The 22,304-nt window shown below is 32.3% G+C and overlaps 3 protein-coding genes across 3 annotated transcripts; 2 read left to right on the forward strand and 1 right to left on the reverse strand.

The window, feature by feature from the left end:
- Window positions 1-1,139: 1,139 nt before the first annotated feature.
- LOTGIDRAFT_209457 (hypothetical protein) lies at window positions 1,140-6,132 on the forward strand (the record flags this gene model as incomplete). Its single annotated transcript, XM_009057302.1, has 7 exons — window positions 1,140-1,361; window positions 1,904-1,996; window positions 2,458-2,592; window positions 3,085-3,961; window positions 4,160-4,389; window positions 4,841-4,967; window positions 5,301-6,132. The coding sequence occupies 7 exons, from the start codon at window positions 1,140-1,142 to the stop codon at window positions 5,993-5,995; spliced, it is 2,379 nt and encodes a 792-aa protein (XP_009055550.1). The 3' UTR covers window positions 5,996-6,132.
- A 7,756-nt stretch (window positions 6,133-13,888) lies between these two features.
- On the reverse strand, window positions 13,889-15,932 carry LOTGIDRAFT_96590 (hypothetical protein; the record flags this gene model as incomplete). Its single annotated transcript, XM_009057303.1, has 5 exons — window positions 13,889-13,985; window positions 14,365-14,441; window positions 14,910-14,998; window positions 15,272-15,379; window positions 15,866-15,932. Coding segments are annotated over 5 exons (438 nt in total), but the record flags the coding sequence as incomplete, so codon positions are not given.
- A 4,269-nt stretch (window positions 15,933-20,201) lies between these two features.
- On the forward strand, window positions 20,202-22,238 carry LOTGIDRAFT_177294 (hypothetical protein; the record flags this gene model as incomplete). The annotated part of the gene is made up of 5 exons (XM_009057304.1): window positions 20,202-20,459; window positions 20,913-21,010; window positions 21,385-21,511; window positions 21,674-21,754; window positions 22,077-22,238. 5 exons carry the CDS (start codon window positions 20,202-20,204, stop codon window positions 22,236-22,238), a joined length of 726 nt encoding a protein of 241 aa, XP_009055552.1.
- Between the last annotated feature and the right edge of the window lie 66 nt (window positions 22,239-22,304).

Genomic DNA, 22,304 nt, shown 5'->3' on the forward strand with positions numbered 1-22,304 from the left:
CCTAAATGTCTGTTGAAAATTTTATTCCGTTTATACGTCATGACAATCGGGTCAACGGGCACCTGCGTGAATTCACGAGGTTTTGCGTAGGTTGTCGAGATTTTAGACCGGAAATCGGCCATCGGCGCTTTGTGCAAAATATAATTATTTTTAATTAAACTGTTTACTTTAAAGTGCAATAATTGAACATGGAATTGGTGTATAACGTAGATTTTAGAAGCATCCCACGTTCGAAAGATTGGAACATTGAAAAACAAAGCCGTTGTAGTTTATCCTGCAGAAATATTTTTGCTTTTAGCCGGCCAACTGTACAAAATGTCGAGAAGAGGTATGGTCACGTGACATTGTTTACATTCGATAATCATTGAAACCGACGTTTTCACACCAATTTTAATGACTTGTGGATCTACGTCAGATATTTTTCTTAGTGGCCGTAGCGTGGGAAATGTTACTCAATATTTCCGTACCAGTGATTCATGTGGTTTAATTTATCCCAACCACTTGACATTGTTATTTGATTGGACAAAAATAGTTTGAGCATGAGAATGAAGCTAACAATGCCTTATAAATCGATACCGATAACTGAATTGTAATTGGGATGGCCAAATTAAAGGTGGAGCAGAGGTCTTCGAATTCTGTAAATAATCCCAATGATCATTCAAAACATATAACTGCAATGATGAACCACGATTCGTTCCTTCTTCCTGCATTAGATAAAAATAATTGACACGGTTATTTATTAATTCAATTCAATAACAAATGACACAAAATCCTAGTGTATATAAGAAATTGTGTCATAATTTAATTTCTAAAGTTTAATTTTTTTTTTAAGTTTGTAATAAAATCATTTCTGACTTTTTAAAGTTTAAATATTTCCTGCTATTTTCTTTTCCCTTATCAAAAAAATGAATCTTAACTATTGTTGATCATGAGAATTTGTATTTTATATTAAACTTGAGATTTACAGATAAGGATCGTATGCTAATGCTTTAGCAAAGCAAAAAGATTTTAGAATATTTCAATAATTGGAAGAGAAATAGAATATCAACCTCAAAATAGTACCGGCAATGGCTATTTTGAGGCTTCCATGTAAATTCTCTCTTGTATCTTAATTTTACATTGAAAAGGGTTCATTCTAAATGGTCAAGATCGCCATAAATCCTGAAGATTTTGTTTGTTTCAGGAATCACTATTGGTATGAGATATGGTATGAAGTATGCGTTTATGATTTAGATAAACCATGGAATACCTATACTGTAATGACTGGCAGTATACCTATATCAAATATAGCCTGGGATGCTACTGGTTCCAAACTGCTCATTGCCAACACACAAGGACTTTGTCAAGTATGGATTATGCCTGTAAGTTCAGCATTTAATTCTCCCACTGACATTTTAGGCCTACAAATACAGAGAAATAGTAATACCTTTCTTAGAAAATTTATTTCTATAAGCTTATTGATTTAAAAATACAAAGCCTAAAGATTCTGAATGATGTAAAGATAAAAAAGAACAGTTAATTCCCATTTCATAATGTTTTGCCAGTGAAGTACTCATTTATATTAGTACCTTAGAAGATAGATAAAATTGGAATGGTGAAGGGTTACCTTTGGAAAGGTGAAAGGTTACGTTTGGAATGGTGAAGGGTTACCGTTGGAATGGTGAAAGGTTACCTTCTCAATGTCCTGTTTTCTTAATTAGAATTTTAGAGTCAGATTGTCATTTGCATAGCGTTAGGTTTGAACCACACTCAAACTCTCAAGACATGACAACATAACAGCATTTCAATGTTAGCTTATATCTACTTACAATCCCTTGAATCTTACACCACTTCTAAAGAGTTCATCTGTGTTTCTATTAATATTGATCTAAGCTTATCTAATTTTGAAAACTCATTTGAATAGGAGCATGTTTTGAGTAAATGGAAGCTATTTGGTGAAGCCATCTTGGAGAATGAAGATATTTTAAAAGTTGCTTGGTTACACAATGGAATTCAGGTATGGTGGCAGGTTAATTAAGTCTTCTTTCTACTGAATTTCATGAGATTCAATGAAATGTAGAAGAAATATTAAAGATGTAACATACTCATCTTGTAAAGGGACAGAAAAGAGATTTTCCAGTTTCTGTATGTGTATTTTTAGTGACACTTCCAGAGAAAACTTGACCAGAACATGATATCACTATCACACACACGCCTTTCTTGAATATAAAGCAAAATTTAATATTTACGTCATAATCTGGTGAAGCATAAGCATTGAAGAAGGTCTGACAGGCAATCATCTGAGATACTGAAATATTAATTCAGCCAGAAAGCCTTTGGCATACCTCGAATTTATGACAATTCCAGTAATGCAGCTAATAAATGGATATTTCTCAACGTATCCTAGACAATGATTGACTTTTCATTCTGCACAGCGAGATTTTTTACAATTTTGATTCATGAGCTTTGACCTTTTAGGTGATTTTTAATCCTGATAAAAAAGATAATATTATGTATCATGAGAAGTTTGTCAGGAATAGAGTCACACCTACTGTTAGTAATTTTGGTGGGAAACCATTAGATGGTTGGATAGCTGTTTCAACTAGTGGCATGGTAAGTGACATTTTTCCACTTGTTACATGTGTACACAAACTCAAACGAAATGAAAAACGGTTCATAGCAAATCATATCCAAACATCCATTTAAGCCCAATGCTATTTTAGCGTTTTGAGACAGTTAAGAACAGATGGCAAGAAGCCAAAATGGGTAAATCAATTAATATCATTACTGTGGGTGACTAGCTCTTTGTTTCCTGACCCATTAACACCCGATTTATTTTTTACATTGAAGGATTTGTGGAATCATCGTACGGCCACATTGCAGCCTTAAGTTATTTTATCCTGGAGCTATGTAATACCATCTAGTATATATCAGTTTTAAACTCATTCTGATTTACATTAGACTTTCTCATCTTTGCAAAAAATTATTGAGGTCATTTTTTCATGCATATCTTTTGTGTTTTAAATAATGATTTGTTATGTTTGATCAATTTTGCAGGAACGACTTAAAAAATGATTGTTATTTTTCCCTTTACTGTATCTTCAGGTCAGTGTTGGATTACTTCAAGACCAAGATCCTCAAATTATTACTAGTAAAACTAGTCTATCTGCTGGTCATCTCAGATTAGCTGAGGTTGATATAGCCTTTTCAGCAACTGGAGAGGTAGTCTTTGTTGTCACAGATGGTACATTAGCATCTGCAGTTCAGTGTTTCTATGTAGAAGTCTCTCTTCAACATTTAACTTGTACTTTAACATCAAAACCAGGTCCTAGTCTCTTTATGAAATCTCAGCTGGAATGTGGAAGCAAGGACATTAGCTCTGTACAAATTACAGATTTATACTTCATGAATAAAGATAACCCTGATACTTTACTAGTGTGTTGTGGTAACCATAGTTACAGCTGTGTTGAAGTCTGGCAACTTGTGGAACAAATGATGCCTCTCAACAGATTTTTCCAAAGTGCAAAACCAGATTTTTCATACAAAACACCAAAATGGATGCATAAAGCAAGTGTAACCTCCAATTCAATGCTTACATGTATTGCTACTCCAACTTTGTTCATGGGAAGAAACTATATTGATGCTCCAGGATTTGTGTCGTATTTTGCCTGTACATATAAAGACGGTTCAGTGAAAATTGTCCACAGACACACAATACAGACAATCCATTCTTGTACATTGGAATCTCTTGGAATAAGTGAAGACAGTCGGCCAAAAACTCAATGTTATTTTACAACCATGGTGCAGACGCTCTCTGGGTGTGGATTGATAGGTTTACATGGTAATGATATGGTGTTGCTACGTGTCTTTAATATGCGTGAGGGACCAATACAACTATCGCCGCCTAGTGTTTTACTGTTATTAGAATATATGTTATGTTTTGGTTATGATTGGTGGGATGTCTTTTTGGCCATTAGACAAGGTAAAGTTCTTGCATTGTAATGCAATATATTATCCAAATAATAGTAATATTGATCTAAGTAAAATAAGATTTACAGCTTTGGGTCTGCCTCCATTTTGGAGTCTACATGGTTAATATTGTTTAATTCGTTCTTTTATTTGATCTTTCGATTGAATTTTATTTGAATTAAACTATTATTTAAAATTTTATTTTATGTAGGAATGGTTGAAGGTATCTGTCAAAGGCTCTCAGATGATTTTCAGAAGCAACCTGGTTCCATGCAAGAATTTCTACGCATGCGTTTGATAGCCTTACAGATGGCCCTATATAATTTTCTCAGTAATGGACAGCAGAAGGCAGCAGATTGTCGAGCATTGCTCATCTGTAATTCAATATCATCTGTTTTGAAAGGAATTTTGAGACCTAAAAGTGTATCTGCTTCAGACAAGGTAGATTGGGGTTTATTTCATAACTTGATATTTACCATTCTTTGTGGTAATTTGGTACTAAAAATTTGTGACATGAGTTTCTCTGAGACGAGTAGCCTTTATTTTTGACATTGGTAGTTTCTTTTAATTATAAGCATAAGCTTGAGATGTCATTTCTCTTTTGTCTTAGTGATGACTCATCATTTACCATTATAGGATATGATATTCTTTGTTTTTGAGTGATTCCTTTTCTTTATCTTTGATGATCTTTTTATATGAAGGACAGACATGCCATATTTGAGTAATAGGTTATTTTTTTAAGAACCAAGTGTTCACATGAATTCTATTGGTAAAGGCTTGCTTGTAGTGTGATTGAGAAATATTAGAATTCCTTCCGTCTTCCAATCAGTCTATAAGCTCCATTCAATTGAATTGTATTCACTATATGCTCATTGAATGGTTGCTTTTTCAGAGCCCAGCTGAAAAGTTGACTATGATGTGTAATAGTCAGAAAGAAGCTGATATTGACAGTGTTTTACGTAACTTAGATACTGAGGAATTCATTGTAGAAGCTTTAAAAAGGGGAGGTAATTCTGGAAGTAAGTGTTAATTCCTTACAATTTCAAACCCAAGTAATAGATTTAAATTGCCTTTTATATTGTATGTGTTTCAGTTTCACTTGCCTAATCAATCCACTTAAATTAAGCTTTCTTACTCTATGGCAGATTTGGTGCTGATGTTCCTTAATGCAATTTATTTCATTTTCAAGCTTTCTTAGTAATTTTTAAGGAAACACTGTTGTGATAAACAAGTTTGGTTTTAACTCATCTAAAACATTTTATGCTATAACACTTGACAACTTATAGCTGAAATAATAGGTTTTTTTTAACAGATATATTTAAGGTGTCATGTACTACTTTTTCCCTCTTCAGATACACTTCAGTTTCTTCAACCACTAATACAATGGGTAGCGGACTTCTGTCTACATTTATTATCATCAATACCATTATATCAAAGTTATGGTAGCTTTCCTGGTTCCACATTACTACGAGATACTGTGGTGCTCAATAATCTTCGTGAACTTCTGGTTATTATTAGAATCTGGGGTCTGATCAATCCAGGTTGTCTTCCTGTTTTCACAACAACCTCTCAACTAGATTGTTTATCAAATTTATTCAAACTTTTAACCAAAACATGGTTGTGTAGCAAGGATAGTAATCTTGAATATGATGAAAATTTAAATGATGAGTGTCTCTTACTCCCAAATCAAGTTCTTATTCCTGATATTAAACAGAGTTTTGGTGCCGAGAATTACAGTTATTCCATTTTCACTCAGCAACTTCCTTTATCACTAAAGACAAGAGATGAACCAGAGTTCTTATTTACACTACAGCAATCACGACTTCTCTATATTCCTGAGTCGACAGTTGAATCAAGACAAAGATATGATATTGTACGTCAGATTCATCTAGGATTAAAACCATCAGGTCCTGTCAGAGAGTGTTGTCGCTGTGGATCCTTTTCCTTGCTCAACACTCCTACTAATTCTGCCATTTTGAAATCATGGGAACAAAGATTTGTTAAAAATTGTATTTGTGGTGGTCATTGGAAATTATATGAAGAATAAATAGAGATTTTTTCCTTGGCATCAAGTAAATTCACATTTAGGCAGACAGGGGCAAAAGGAGGACAATGTATATTTGAATGGCTTGTTATATTTTTTGATAACTTTTGTACAATTGTGAATAAATCTAGATATGAAATATATTGTTGTTATTACTAGACATTTTGTCTTGGCACATGCTTTCATGAATAGATTGAGACCATCAATCCAATTCAATTACTGTGGTATATCGCAAGCAAGACAGGTAATGCACACCCATTAGCAAACTTTTTTTTATGAATTCTGCATCCTGTTTTGAATAATTGTCTTCAAAGCCACTCATAGCAGCAGTTTCTGTAAAGCTGAATCTGTCTCTCTGATGAAATTTGGTTGTCTTCTTGATGAGACCCTTTGCTTCCAGCATGTTAGATTTATTTGTCAAGTGATAGTAATATTGTAACCTGAATATAGTCCCAAGCTTTATAGTTTTCATTGAATGATTCACAATATTATGACTATTGTATTACCAATGATACATTTATTATCATATTGGATGGAATCTGACAAGGTTGTGTTTTCATTGGCTTTGTTTACAACTACTCATAAGTCTTAAAGCGTAACTTTCACGGTAGGCCGATTGTTGAATTGAAATGAGAAATATATCAAATCAACATAGATGAACTAGTTATATCTGGATTGAAAATTTAAAGAAATAATGGATTTAAGATACATATTCCATTTAATAGTTTTTTTTTTTTTTTTTACATAAGATAAAACAAATTTTATTTTTAAGAAAAAATAAAATATATATAACATAACAATAGCACTTAAAATAATAAAACAATACCCTGACAAAAATACTATTTAACATAACATATTACCTGTTCATTTTTACAAAAAAATCTTCAAAATGTCAATGTTTCTTAATTAATTAATTTATTAATTAATAATTCAAAATATTAATGTCTTTAATTCATATCACATGCTCAATAAAGCAAACCCATTTTCAAGAATTGCTTCTATCCTGACTAAAATTTACTAACAATTTCTATATGATTTGTCAAACGAGTTTCAGTGCAAGATAAAACCAAATGATTGGTTAAAGCAAATGTCATCAGGTTCTGTCCAAATATTATAGGGATGAATGTTCATGAAGGCCTTCGTTAGACCTTAACTGTAGTGGCTACATTAAAGCTTATAAAAAGCAAAAAGTGAGGATTGTTGAAATCTTCATTTGATTTATAAAATAATCTATACAAAATATATATACAATCATGAGCAATAAAAAAAATTGAGATCACAGAAGAAATTGCTGAATTTTTTTCATCTTGTCAAGGTTTATATTTCAGCTGCACCTTCAATAGCCCTTGTTTCTCCTCTGTAAATCTGTAGGTGAAAAAAGGCACAAATGAAATAAATATTTGCTAGTAAAGTTGACTTCATCAATGAGGATACCCAAATATAAATCTGTAAATGGCTTCAAAATGCTACTTCAGCATGCCTTATATCATTTAAGCTACACAAATAACAATGGAATTTCAACCCTTGACATATCTAAACGATGAAAGAACCTGAAGTCCTGCTTGCATCCAATATGGTTATTTATTTCCCAGAGACTGTGGTGCTACTTTCATATTATACATGGAAATGAATCATAATCAAGCTTACCTGATATTGTTTGATTTCAGATAACTGAGTATTGCAGGACGAATCTTAGCCACACCACCTCTGCTGTTTAGACCACGCCCTGTTATAACATAAAGATACTGTTGTCTTCTGTCAGGGCGTGCTGAAAATTCTGAAAATGGAATGAAAATAAAGAATTTGAAAGCGTTCTACTTACCAACAGCACAATTTATTTTCACATTCTTGGGATTTAATCCAGCAAATAGCATATTCCTGTGTATATTCTTGCTGGTCAAAACTATTTCATTCTTGTACACTCAATTGCAAATACAGACTTTTGGTCAGATATTAATTTCTCCTCTTTACTTCTGTTAGATGAGAATTTACTCACCCTTTTCTTTCTGTTGCATTATTCTATTTAAAACAAGAATAGCTTCTTCAACATGAAAACCATGAAGATCAAGAGTCATTTCTCTCTGAACTTGTAGCTGCCTGTTAAAAAAAGACATATTTTAAATTGATAAAAACTTAAGGTTTTATTCTAACCGTTTAAGGTGTTAATACACCAGTTCTGAAATGACACAGTATGAAACGCTGTGACACAACACAATACCACTTTCAATACACACTCATTGACTGTCAAAACAGTATAACAATAATATATTGTTGAAGTTTCTTCGAAATTGGAACACTAAATATATGTATTGTAAAAACAATTCTCTTACCTTGATTCTAATATTTTTTTAGATGCTCTCACATTTGCGTCTTTCAGCTTTTGAGAATGTAGATGACCCTTTTAAAAGATCAAAAGAATTTTCATGTTGTAAACTTGTGAATGTTGTTGCTATGGTTATATTAACCAGTGCAAGACTGATGACATTCAATGAGTCAAATTTCTGAACTATTCCAGACAACTTAATAGTATTTCTGATTTTGGCATGTAGACTTGGAAACTACAGAAAATAGATGGCGCAGAGTCCTTGTTTCACAAATCCAGTAAATCAATTATAGCTCCTCATTTATTAAAACTCCAAACCATGTTTAAGTAAATAAATAAAGAAAAGCATATACCTGTTGAGAATAAAAAGAAGACACCTCTCTCATACCACGTTGAAAGGCTTCCCTAGCCTTGATAAAACATTGTTGACGTAATCTATGATGTAAATCAGCTTCACCACGTACTTCCTGATAGTCTAGATCATACGATTCTATACCTTGATATTCTTTTCTTTTAGCTTTCTTTGATGAAGTAGAATCCAACTTAAAATAAAAATCAACAACATTATTCTTTGAGAGTAAGTACAACTATTAGTGTGACTGACTTGTCAGCTCAAATTATCTGACTAAATTAAATGACTAACCATTGAAAGTGTATAGAAAGTATTGGATATGATGGTCAGTTTTGCCAAATAAAATTATCTGACAAAATGTTTGATACATACCACATCTAGTAGGCTGTTTTGTTTAGCTTCATCTATTAATTTAGAATAATATTCTTCTTCTGCCTCTGGTGTCATAACAGTTTTAACAGGAATGTTGGGTCCCAGAGCTGATTTCAGAGCAGAATCAGTATCTTCATAGCTATAACTGTTAAAAGGAATTAATAACTGGTTTAAGCTTCCTCAAAAGAATTTTAGATGGAACAATCATGAGTATTTGAAAATGGTTTCATAAGCTTTGTGTGTAATGGACTATGCTATATCTCGACATCTATGAGTGGTGTCATGACAAGACACATTCACAGAGGAATACCATTAAAAACTTTCATAGAATCTAGGATTCAAAATTGTTGCTTTCCAGAAAATGTTTCAAAGATTTCCACACAAGTTTTATTACAAATGTACACCAGAGTTCATCAGTGAAAAGTTTTCAGACAGTTTCTTATCACCATTTTGCTAATCACAAGTTTTTGCTTACCCATTGGCTTGAAAAATTTCTTCAAAAAATGTCTCATCTAATCCTGGATATTTTTGCAATAATTTTTGACGCTTTAATTTGGTTGCTATGGCAATATGATCTCCAGTAGCTTCAATATACTTCATCTGAAAAATTTGAAATATTCAGCAAAATTTTACTGGTGATGCTATGTAAATTAATAGAAGTACTACATGAGTAAAGTACTATTCATGGGGAAAACATTTGCAATAGTGACATCATAATATTATGGTCCAGTTTTACTGGAAATATAGCAACCACAGAAAATTTGGATGGTACTAAAAACTTAAAATGTTTCTGATACACATACATCTGCTTATTACTAATGACATCTAATATAGGAATTTACTGACTAAGAGGCACTTCAATATTTTGTACCATAATGACCACCCTTGTAAATCATTTTGATTCTATCAATTTAAATCATACATAATATAAGCTCATACATAATTTACTTACATATTTCTCTTTAGAGTTCTTACGGGCCAGTTCTTCCTGAATAATATCTTCTAAATATACAGGTTTAGGTTGTATTTTAGGTCTTACTCTCACTCTAGGTTTATTTTCTTCTTCTTGCATTTTTCTTGCTAATGCTTCATCTAGAAAATAAGAAATATAAGTAATTTAGTAATGTTATCCTATAATGTTAATAAATCAACATAAGGTCGTGTATCAATACTTGATAATACCTCTCATTTCCGTAAAAAAAAATTTTTATAAGTAGGTTGAGAGGAATCACAACTTTTTTCACTGACTATTTATATGACAGTGGACGTTAACCACTTCTACCAAGTATCACAATTATATAGTTATTGAAACTTTGAAGATAATATGATCATTTTATTTCCATTACCCAATACATATCATATTTTGATCCCTTAATCATGATACATATTGTATCTTGGCATGATTAGCAATACCAAACACAATAATCTTCTATACTACTTACCATTTCTCAGTTGAGCATGTCTTTGTATGGTTTGATTTTTGGAAGTTAATCTTAAACAGCGATGAAGATGTTTAGCTGCCTTTAAATCTAAATATATTTCTTGATCATCTTGATTGTCTGAAATATAAAAATTACTGTCTTTATATATTTAATGCACAATGGTCATTATGAATGCCACTAGCTGGACCAAAAGAAGGTATTATTCTGTACTTCATGATAAGGTGAGCTGAATCTAGAACTGGATTCATAAAAGCTAATTCCTCATAGGAGTTCATATTACTGAAAAGAAGATTCTTGGTGTACTTATAACCAAGGTTGCCTATGCAAAGTATTTGGGTAATATATATCAATGTAACTGGAATCTGTACTAACCTGTTTCGGTAATCTGACCAAATAGTTGTTCTAACTGACTAACTAATGTTGATGGTAATTTAACTGAAAGTTCTGTTTCTATATCATCTATAGGTGAACTAATATCACGAGTTACTGATGCTGATTTAACTGGTGTTACTTCCTTCAGCTCTGTTAAAATTTCAGTACTCTCTGTACTTTCTAAAGTAATACTATTGTTCTTTAACTCTAAAATTCCATTTTCATTGCACTTATCCAAAGTTTTTAAGTCAGAAATGCTATTCTCAGCTGAGATAGTTTCCACAGTTTTAGATGACACTAAAGGCAAAGCAGGCACTGCGGATATTATTGCACTATCAATTCTGGTCATGGAAGAACTTGAAGAAGGAGCAATATTAGCTGAGGGAGCAGCTTTAGATGATGTTAATAAACGCAACAAATTTGATCCAGAATTTTGAGTTTCATTGTCATCACTAGAATCTGATGAATCGTAAGTCTCCAACATTTTCAAAGCCTTTGTTTCCCCAACAACGCCTTCCCGTCTTAAAATATCCTCATTGAGAATATAGCTCATTGAGTTCCTATATCCATGACTAGATTTTACACTCGAGCCACTTGTCTGATTTGCTACGCCTTCCACTCCAGTAACCATTGAATTATCTTCTAAAAGATTTTCATGTGATATGCTTTTCATTCTAGTTAATGCATGAGTTTCCATCTGCTCCAATTGTTTCATGCCATTTTTAATCAAAGTTTGTTGAATTTCTGGTAAATTTAGGTGACTTGATTGAATTTGTTCATTACAGATATCAAACAAGGATTTAGGTGAAAATGAATTGATAAAAACATTACTTTCTTCTTCAGAAATGATCAAGTCAGCAGACGTCACAGAATTTCCACGTTTTAGTTTTAGCACTTCAGATGCAATTTCTTCTTTTTCTCCAGAAGTAAGAGACACTGTAGAACCACAGTCTAATATCAAATTTATAGCCCACTCTACATCATTTTGACACATTTCCAAAATTTCTTGACAACGCTCTTCAGAATGTTCTGGAAAACTGGTTCGCAGAAAATCTAGATTTGGTTCTAGACTTGAAATTAAGTCATCAGTCATGCAACCCTTATCAAGACCAAAAGTGCGCAATATACAACTTTTTGTGTCTGGAATACTTTCATTTATCTTACTGCTCTTGGCAATCATAATTTTCACATAATTATTATAAGATGGATCAACTTTTCCCAAATTTACATGGTCCACAAATTTGAAATCCAATCCTTCAGTCAAAGTTGAAGAATCAGATACATTTGTTTCATTATCACATTTAGGAATTGAAATAACAGGTAAAGTTGCTTCTTTAAAATCTTCAACAGTAAAAGAATTCCATGATTCAGTTTTAATTTTCATTTTAAATTCTTTGTCCAGCAAAGGTTTTCCTGTTCGTTTCTTTCTACGATTCTTTCTCTGTGGCGAGTTTTGATTTGAATCTGAATTGTTTCCACTCTTTCCAGAACTTTCTACCTCTAAGTCTAAAAGTGGATTTTGGATTGCATCTTTCTCTTTTGTTTCTGTTTTTGGACTGCTTTCCCCTGCTGAGGTATTACAATTTTGACTCTGATTTAAGGAAGTGTTTGCATCAAAGAACTCCTCAGAATCACTTGCCTCAGATTTTTCTCGATTTCCATCTGAGATGACAACTGAAGAGGCATAACTTGCTTCTGAACAATTTGAGCTTTTGGAACTTGAATGACGAATTCTTTGTGGGTTTGGATTTTCAACACTGTTTTCAGTCAACCTCCCTTCAGTTTCATTAGTTTTTACTCCACAAATTCCATCTTTGTCATCAATTTTAAAATTTTGGTTTTCTGAGTTTGGATCCAGAATCTCGGAAGGCTTTCCAGAATCACTTGAATCAATCTGTTCAGTCTTTTGAACAGAGTTTTCTTGGCCGATTTCACTAGTTTTATCTGTCTCTTTCAATACTTGAGAAGATTGTTTTCCCTCTGGCTCAGTACATACTGGAGCTCCATTTCCTGCCAATTCAGAGGGTTGTTCCTTTTTAACCTCAGTAGAATTGTGACGATTACGCTTCTTAGTTCTCATTGGTTTGGGACTTGGCAATTTTTCATTGCTAACAGCTGTTTCAAGACATGATTTGGGAGCATCATTAGCTGTTTCTTCGTTTTCCACTTTCCCATCTTTCCATGTGTTATGTGCTTCCACAATGGCAGACATTTCTATTTTAACTCCTTCATTCCAAGGATCTTCACTAAACATTGGATACTCCTTACACTCTGTCTTTTCTGCAGGACTATTTTCTTCCCCTTTTTTCGTTTCAAAATAATTTTGAATCCCCTCTTCCATATTGATACCACTGTCTGTTGCTTCTACTTTTTTCACGTTTTTATTGATTAAGTCTGACAATTCTTCAGTTCTTAAGGTTGAATTATTTTGTGCGCTTTCTATCTTAATGTCTCCACACTTTTCTATCTTTGTGTTGTTATTTTGAGATGGAATAATTTTTAGTGTTGGCTGAACAGGTCTGGAAAATCAAATATAAAATGTGCATTAAACAAAATTTGAAAAAACAGCAATATATGCAGAACAGTTTAGTTTTTAAGTCTTTTACTTCCATCAATGCCAGACCTTGTTTTCTTATATTTGAAACTGCAAAGTGCAAATCTTTAAGGTACAAGCCTGTACATAGAAGTCAGAAATATTTTAAACTAATTCAATGTCTCTTAATAAATTCAAATATATTTTAAAGGGGCAGGTTTGCCATTTTCAGGGGTTGATTTTGGTCTTGAATAATGCAAATATGCTTCAGAAGTACTTGAAATGTACGAAAATTGCATAATTCCTTCAAAAATACTGCAAACTAGGAATTTCACTTTCTTTATCTATAAGTATTTTCTACACATGTTAGAAAATCTCAAGAAAAGTCGTCTTTTTAACTTCAAACGAGGATAATTCTCGTCACACATTAATTTGAAGGCTCAAATATTAACAGTGAGCTGTGAACACTTTACTAAAGTTATATTAAGAAGTTTATAACTTACTTGTCTGTATATAAGAGTTGTTCTATTGTAACATTGTAATCATATCTATCTTTCATCTTATTAATATTCTCTTTATTAACACCATGTGTGTTTCTCCTGTATAATAATAAAATATACTAGTATAACATCTTTCTAGTTAGAATATATAAATATTAATCAGAACCTGAAACATGTTAATTTCTAGTTTTACTGACAAACTCCAAATTAGTTATCTTGACAGAATTTTTATACTCAGCACAGTATAAGATGCACTTTTAAAAGAAATTATGAAAGCACTTGCAAAGAGCACAAGACTTTTTTTTAAAAAACAAATGAAGCCATAACATGTTATGAGCAATAAGAAAACAAACTAATAATCTAGTGATAAGGCAGGCAATCAAAAAAATTCTCTTAATGAATATGTTTTAATTACTAAATCAATCAACACTATGATTTTCTTGAAAACTTGTAAATACATATTAGGTAAGATACATACGCTTGAAGTTCTCTAGGTTTAAATTTCCAATGTGTATCTGGTTCCAAAATAACTATACAATAATTATTCTGTATTGCCTGTAAGCAGTTTTGTATTTATCAAAATCATCAAATATAGCCAGTCTGGTAAAGTTAAGTTTAAAATATTAAACATTTCTTGCAGTCATGATAATTTGTGAGTTATTTCTTGAGCTAAACATTTTTCTAATATAGTTGGACATATTTATGCGTCTATGAAGTTGATTCATTTACTAAAATAAGACTAAAACTGATTGCATTGCAAGCTGAAAGCCAGCATGATGATAGGTGGTGAAATTTACATTGCATAATCTTATTCTACTAAAATAGAGTTATTTCCCTTCCCTTCAAATCTTGTTGAATTTATTTTTACCATAAGCATAAATACGTCAATCAGGTTTAAAAACACACGCACAGGTGTACAAAATCAGCCATTGAATGAAGCTAATGCAACTCATGTAGATCAATTTTCATGAATACAGAGAGAATATTTTCAGCTGGAACCACTGTCTTCCAGACGTGACTTACAGATTTAGCATAGGGTTTCATTTCCCAGACTTTAGTATTGGTATTATCAATGATAACTGGATTTATTCTAGCTTCCATGGCATTGATAGCTAAAACATACAATAAAAATACATATCACAATTAAAATGTATATTACAAGAATATGATAAAACACATCCAGTGTTGGAGAAAAATTTAAAGCAACAACAAACATATCAAAATGCAGTTCTGTTTCATACTATGCCACTCTATTTCTGGGTCACTCAAAAAATCTAGCTCTAGATAACTAAATTTGAGCTCTATCAGTAATCTAGCTCTAGATAACTAAATTTGAGCTCTATCAGTAATAAACACATTTTTGCCATTTAAGAAGAGATACCCACCTCTCTGTTTGTTCCAAATATGAGCTGTAGAGAGTTCATTAGGATCATATTCGTACACTCCATCTTTAATAAAATAATCATCAGTAGACAGTACTATACCATTACCTACTATCTGTCTGAAAATTAACAGAAAAAGTAAATTGTGTGATAAAAATATAAGGACACATTCATTAAAGTGGTTCCACTCTTACAACAGTTAGTGTTTGTATATCATGTGATACACATACCATTATCAATGATGTCATTGCTGATCTGTACTATTGTAAGAGTAATGCTTACTCAGTTCTTTGGATTGTGTTTGAAAACAAATAATTTGAAAATTTATCCTTTTTCAAATATATATAATCGTACTTTCTTTAAAGTAATTCTGGTTATTAAGTTGTTCAGCATTGGGGACGTAACTTCATTAATATTTGTCGATATTACACAAAATAGATTACTCGTGGTTGTTTTTTTAACTTAATACTAACTATGCTAACTTCACCTTATCTTGTATTGAACATTTATCTCTTTATTTGTGACCTTGGCCAGTGCTTTTTTAGGAACTTCTTCACTCTTAACACAAAGATCAGACTTTACATACATGACAAAAACACAAATTGTAAACATACTTTGCTAAATATGATTTTCCACTTCCAGGCAACCCTCTTAATAACACTAGAGTTAATCTTCCCTCACGTTGATATTTATTGAAGAGCTCTTTTCCAGACTTCTGCTTCTGTTGATTTGGATGATAGTGATGTTTGTGTACAACTGGTGTGAATCCAGTATCATCTTTAGTTATAGAAGAACATGCTGGTGGTTGTCTTTGAAGACTAAAGTTAGGACTAATAGGTCTGAAAAGAGGAGATTGTGGCCTATTTGATCGAATCCACTTTGGTGAACCACTGTAAGGTTTGGGTGGTGATATCCGTGGACCTACAGGTGTCATGAATACAGGAGGTCCTGTAAATAAATCATTGCTCATTGCTTGCTGTGGCTGGAACACAGGAGCCTGAGGACACAACTTGGAAGAAGAAGGCTGGTCCTTTCCAGCAACTTCCATATTGAAATTTGGATGTAAACGCTGAGAACTTGGTTTTTCTTCATCTGGTTTAGAATTATCCTTGTCTATATCTTTTTGTGTTGTCATCTTTGTACTATCTTGAATTCTTGATGCAATACTCCTGGATTTGTTTCTTTTCTTAATCTTCTTTTGAATGCCTTCCTGGACTGGAGCAGAATCTTTTAAGAATGCATCCACTTTGGATATCAGACCAGTTATATTGTCAGTTTTAACCTCTCTGGCCTCCACTGATTTGTTTTCTGGTAATTTTGCCTCTAAAGTAGGTGATTTTCCTTCCGTGTCATTATCAACCTTAGAATCACATTTATCTGCAGTTGTCACCTGTGAAATTATACAGGTGTCATGTGACCTAGATCCAACATGACCTTTACCTTTCTGTTCTTTGGTACCAGGACAAGATAACCAATCTGTTTGAATGTTGTCCTTGCTTATTGAAGAAGTGGATTCATCAGACAGATCCCAGAATCCTCCATGCTGTTGAGCCAATCCAAAGTTTTCACCAAACATATCTAAATATGATTGTAATGAAAACTCTGATGACAGGTCATGGTGCCCCAATGCAGGGTTAGATAATCCTGACATAACACTATTATCTCCCTTTATTAAGCTGCCAGTGTTTGAGGTAGACACAGTGGGAGTATCCTGCAACACTAAATTGGTACCTTTACAATCAACATTTTGAGGATGATATTTCTTTAGACCATGAGGAGTTTTAAAACGTTTTGCTGCCTTAGTGTTACTCTTTTTAATTGTTGTGCTGATACTTGTTTCAATTACAGGCATTTTAGGACTGTTCTCTGATTGAACTGGGGTACTGTTTGACTTTTTAGAAGCATGCTTCACTGGGGCTTCTTTTGGTGTACTGGTATCTCTTATTTTTTCTGCTTCTGCTTGATGTGTGGCTTCAATATTATCATTTATCTTGATGCTTGAACTTGCAGTTAATTGAATTTCTTCCAGGATCTGTTTCTGTTCAGGAACATCTGGTGTAGATTCCAATAAACTAAAGGCAATCAAATCAAACTGTGAGAATGAATCTGATCTTGAGGGTTTCTCATCTTCCACCATTGAAGATAAAATCTGTACAGCTTCATCAACTGGAAAATAGAACATTAACATAATAGGTTAATCAAAGAGAGAAACAAGCATTTACAAGCTTAAAAAACATTTATAAATAAAAGTTACTTATGTGTATGTCAGATGGTAACATCTACATTAGCCATAGGAATGATATCCTGACTACGTCAACGGCATGGATGTGATTATATTGTAAAGGCATATTAAAGGATTAATACATGGATTAATCACTGTTTTGTAAAGTATATTTGGGGGGAGATTTGGCCAATGATTTTACTAATAGCCTATCCATTCCATATAATATGATAGGCCTAGATACTTTTAGGATTATTGATTTTAGAGTTGACACTGAGTGACTGACACATAAATTGGTGGACAGCTTATATTTTTTATGTAACTTTAAGGGCTGGTATTTTTAGAAAATGACAATTGATGCTTTCTTTACCTTTCCATGACTTTTCCAGCAAAACCATTTCTATTACATCTGGATCAATTCGACCCTCAAACATTGCCTTCACCGATTGCAATATTTGAGCCTGCTCTTTCTTCGACAAGCCTTTTTCTCCAACCGTCCCCATTGGACCTTTGACTTTCTTTTGAGGGCTCGAACTTCGGTTTCTTTGTTGTCCTGGCATTTCTGTTGACGACTAAAATCATTTCTCAAACCAATGGATTCTTCAAATGACCTTAATCGAAGTGACATTTACAATTTTACTATCAAAAGTTGTAAAATGTTGTATAACTTTGACGTGTTTGTTTACGATTGTTTCCTGCGCAAGTTTTTCGCGCATATAGATCAGTCATGGCGAGTTGTTACGACGATTTTGATTGGTCGCCACTGACTTATTATCCTCACTGTATTTTATTATTGAATAAACCTTCTCAATTAATCAATTTCTTGATGAACTAAGCTGTTGAATATACACTAACTATACTTATTAACAATCTACATAACTCTCAGATTTCCTCCGATTTTCTAAAAGATATAAATAATCGACAGACTTGTCATGGTTATTTTGTCCAATCAAAATCGCAGTTATCATTCACGGCCGATTCAGAAAAGTGCACTTTCGCGCCGTTTCCTGTGAGAAAGTTGCTTGAATTTGTTTGTTTTTATTTGACATCAAAGGTCAAATTCCAAAAGGCTAGAAAGAGAATTGATCTCTAAAAACTTCTTATCCGGAACATTTCAGAATTGCATTCTGAAAATCATCGGATTACTGGAAATCGATGGAATAGAAAAGACAGGTAAACGTCTTTAACACTGCAGATAAATCCATCATGGCCGCTGCAAAATTTTACTGTTGAGAGTTGAACAATAACAAAATACCATTTCTTTGTGGATTCCTTACATATGTTAGTGAATTGTATAATTATATGATTCTACTATCTTTTTCACGTTGTAAGGCATTTTTATTGCATAATAATTGCTCCAGAACCTTAAAATTGTATAACATGTTGATTTTGCTCATGTCATTTTCATTTTGAACAATAAACTAGGCGTAGACTACTGACTACATTAATGCGAATTGCAATATCAGCTACTAAGTTCTAAATAAATAGTACAGGTAGTGACAAGCTTACAATGGCAGTAGACCTGATTAGCTTGCTTTAGGCATATATCCAGTTTCTAGATCACCTGTTGGACCTCTTCAACCAAATTGGTTTAAGTCCTCACCACACTAAATTACAGATCTAGTCCTGGAGAGGACTTTAACATTGTAAACTTTGTTTTGATTTGTATAGATCTATTAAATGAATTGAATTATAGTCCCACTATATCTGGTACTAATCTGGCCTAGTACTATACCTGGAAGTCATTTTAATGATAAATAATAAACATTTTTACAGATGATTATTAAGAAAATAATACAAAATGTCTAAAGCAAAAGGTAAGGCACCACCTAAGGTTGTTTATCCAGCTGGATGTAAAGAAATCAATGAAGAACTTAGTAAAGATGAGTTAGTTAAGAGACTTAAGGTAAGATGTAAATTTAAACACTGTGTAACAAGATTTAAGAAAAGTCAGAGCTGATAATAATGAGACTTCAGAAATTATAACCAATCAGATCGAATCCTTTTGCCAAAGTCTCCTTGAAAAAGTTATTGGTCTTCATTATTCCAGTTGACTCAGCTGTAAATGGGTAAGCTTATAGGTTAGCCAGGAAAGATTGATGTCCATAAGTTAAGCCTGAAAGACCAAGTATTTTTCTTTCAAAATACTTATGTTTTGTTCATTCTCTAATTCTGATCTTAAAGATGGGTTCCCTTATTTTCATTTATGATTTATGATAGATTTATGAATAATGAAAATGCTAATACTTATACCAGTGGAAAGTAGAGGTGTTCTAATGACTTGGAAAATACCTGTTTGTCACCATGATTTATTCCTTATTAACTAAATTAGAAGAGCAAAATTCCAATGAGTGACTGATCAAGAAAGGTCCAAAAGTCCTTTGTTGTATATCCAGACTACATACAGGAATATTTATGATCGGTTAAAACTTTTATTAAGATAATGATATGATTAAGAATACAGGATAATTCATTAGATAACCAAATAATCAAATAGTTTGCCTAATTTGACACTAAAATTAAGGAAACCCATCTTTAAGGATAACAGTTGTAATTATTATTTACTAACTGTATAGCCTACTAAGATAGATAAAATACCTTTATATATCATATTCAGATAACTGCATACTATTGGATATTTCCTTTTGATTGTGTTAGTTTTCTTCATATTCAATCTTTCTCTTTCAGTTACTGGCAAGAGCTTTTCAAGATATGAGTCAGGATGACAACACACAGTATTCAGGATTGGCTTTAATGTTAGCCTCGGAATACTTCACAGATCATCAGAATAAAGATGTCCGTCTATTAGTAGCGTGTTGTATAGCCGATGTTTTCCGTGTCTTCGCTCCCGAGGCTCCGTTCAATGATAATGACCAGTTAAAGGATATATTTATGTTTTTGATTAAACAATTACGTGGTTTAGAAGATCCAGAATCTCCTTCATTTAAAAGATATTTTTATTTATTAGAGGTAAGTGTATTAATGTTTTATGGTTGGTGTCAGTTTTGTGATATATTGATCATATACATTCTTTTTGGAATAGTGTAGTAAAATCCTGATTTGATTCTTGAAGTCTTCAAATTTCCCCTCAATAACTATATAATGACCTCTCCTTGTTGACTATTTTCATAAAAATGTGATCAATCCTAGAAAATATCAGATCGATCTCAGGAGTAGTAAATTTTCATTTGTTTGTAATAAATAGACTCAACATACACAGTAAATAAGTATATTGGATTAAATCCAGTGGAATTTTTATCAAAAGAAGATAAGATTACTGCAAGCAGTTGTTTAGAATATATGCAAATGGTGAAAAAGGGTAACTCTTTGAGCACTCCAGTGATATTTTTATTCATTCAGGTATGCCTTTATTCCATCTGATTATATATCAGATATTTTTTAAATGTATGTTTTGTTTTTCAGAATTTAGCTTGGGTGAAATCATTTAATATTTGTATTGAATTAGAAGATAATCAGGATATATTCCGATCATTGTTCAAGCTCATGTTTTCTATTGTTAGGTAAGTCATCTTGCCATTTATTCCTTGTCAAAGTCTAATATCTGCTTTTCCAGGTACATCTTTCTTTCTATCCAATGAAAAAATATCTTTCATAATCATAATCGACAACCATTTCTACTTCTATTTTTGAAGTTTGTGACCTAATATATTGGAAAGACCAAGCGACTTATGGGTCGGATTTTGTTCGCATATTATACACAATGTAGAGTTGTGTCATACAAGCTATTTTGACCTTAAACTGCTGAATAGAATCAATTTCCACTCATGTACATCAGTGCTTTGAACTTGAAGTTTTTTAAGATCTGAGTTCGTGCATTAATAAAAAACTAGAAACCATTAATGTTGATAATGACCTGTATGTGTTTATATTTCAGTGAGAAACATTCAAGTAAAGTCAAGAATTTTATGTTAGATATGATGTGTCCATTAATATCAGAGTCTGATACAGTATCACCTGAATTATTAGATACTATATTAATTAATGTTGTGGAACCTCAAAAGGTAAAAATGTATATTTTGTTATTTGATGTCCAAAATGTTTATTTAAGAAGCCATTGACTAACTGCACTAATTCCATTTTAATACCTTTTGATTCAGTGGTTACCTTAACTAAATAGAATATTTTTAACATGGAAATGATATTCCTTCTCTCTTTTTTTTCAGTCTCAAAATAAATGTGCATATGATTTAGCAAGAGAATTATTAAAAAGAACAAGTAATGCTATAGAACCTTACATACAAGCAGTAAGTTAAAATCGTTTTATGTTCTGTTTATAATGACACTCATCTAGGCTCCAAAAAGTTCATGAAAATATGTGTCTTTCTGAAATATTGTATTTTTTCTTTAAGTTTCTGACCTTCAAATTGCAAGTTGTTAATAACCATTCAAATCTGAGTGCAATGACAGTACATAAAAACATGATCAATCATGTTATCTTCATATGTTAAAAACTTTAAGATAACATGTCATTGAATATCATTGCATAGAAGGAGTTAATATGTAATACTGTATAAATATATTTTTCCCCAATAATTTATTTTAAATCATGTATATATTTTTTTTTAGTTTTTCAACAACACACTGATGTTGGGTAAAACGTCCAAAAGTGATGTATCAAATCATTTATATGATTTAATTTACGAATTAAACCAAATATCACCTAATGTTTTATTAGCTGTTTTACCACAGTTAGAGTTCAAATTGAAGGTAAGTTTGAGTTGTATCTGATAAAAACAAAGCTCGAGATATCTCTTTTCACACAAATTTGTCAGATTCGTGTTGATTAGCATCAAT

Source organism: Lottia gigantea (assembly GCF_000327385.1).
Source record: "Lottia gigantea unplaced genomic scaffold LOTGIsca_3, whole genome shotgun sequence".
Classification (NCBI taxonomy): domain Eukaryota; kingdom Metazoa; phylum Mollusca; class Gastropoda; family Lottiidae; genus Lottia; species Lottia gigantea.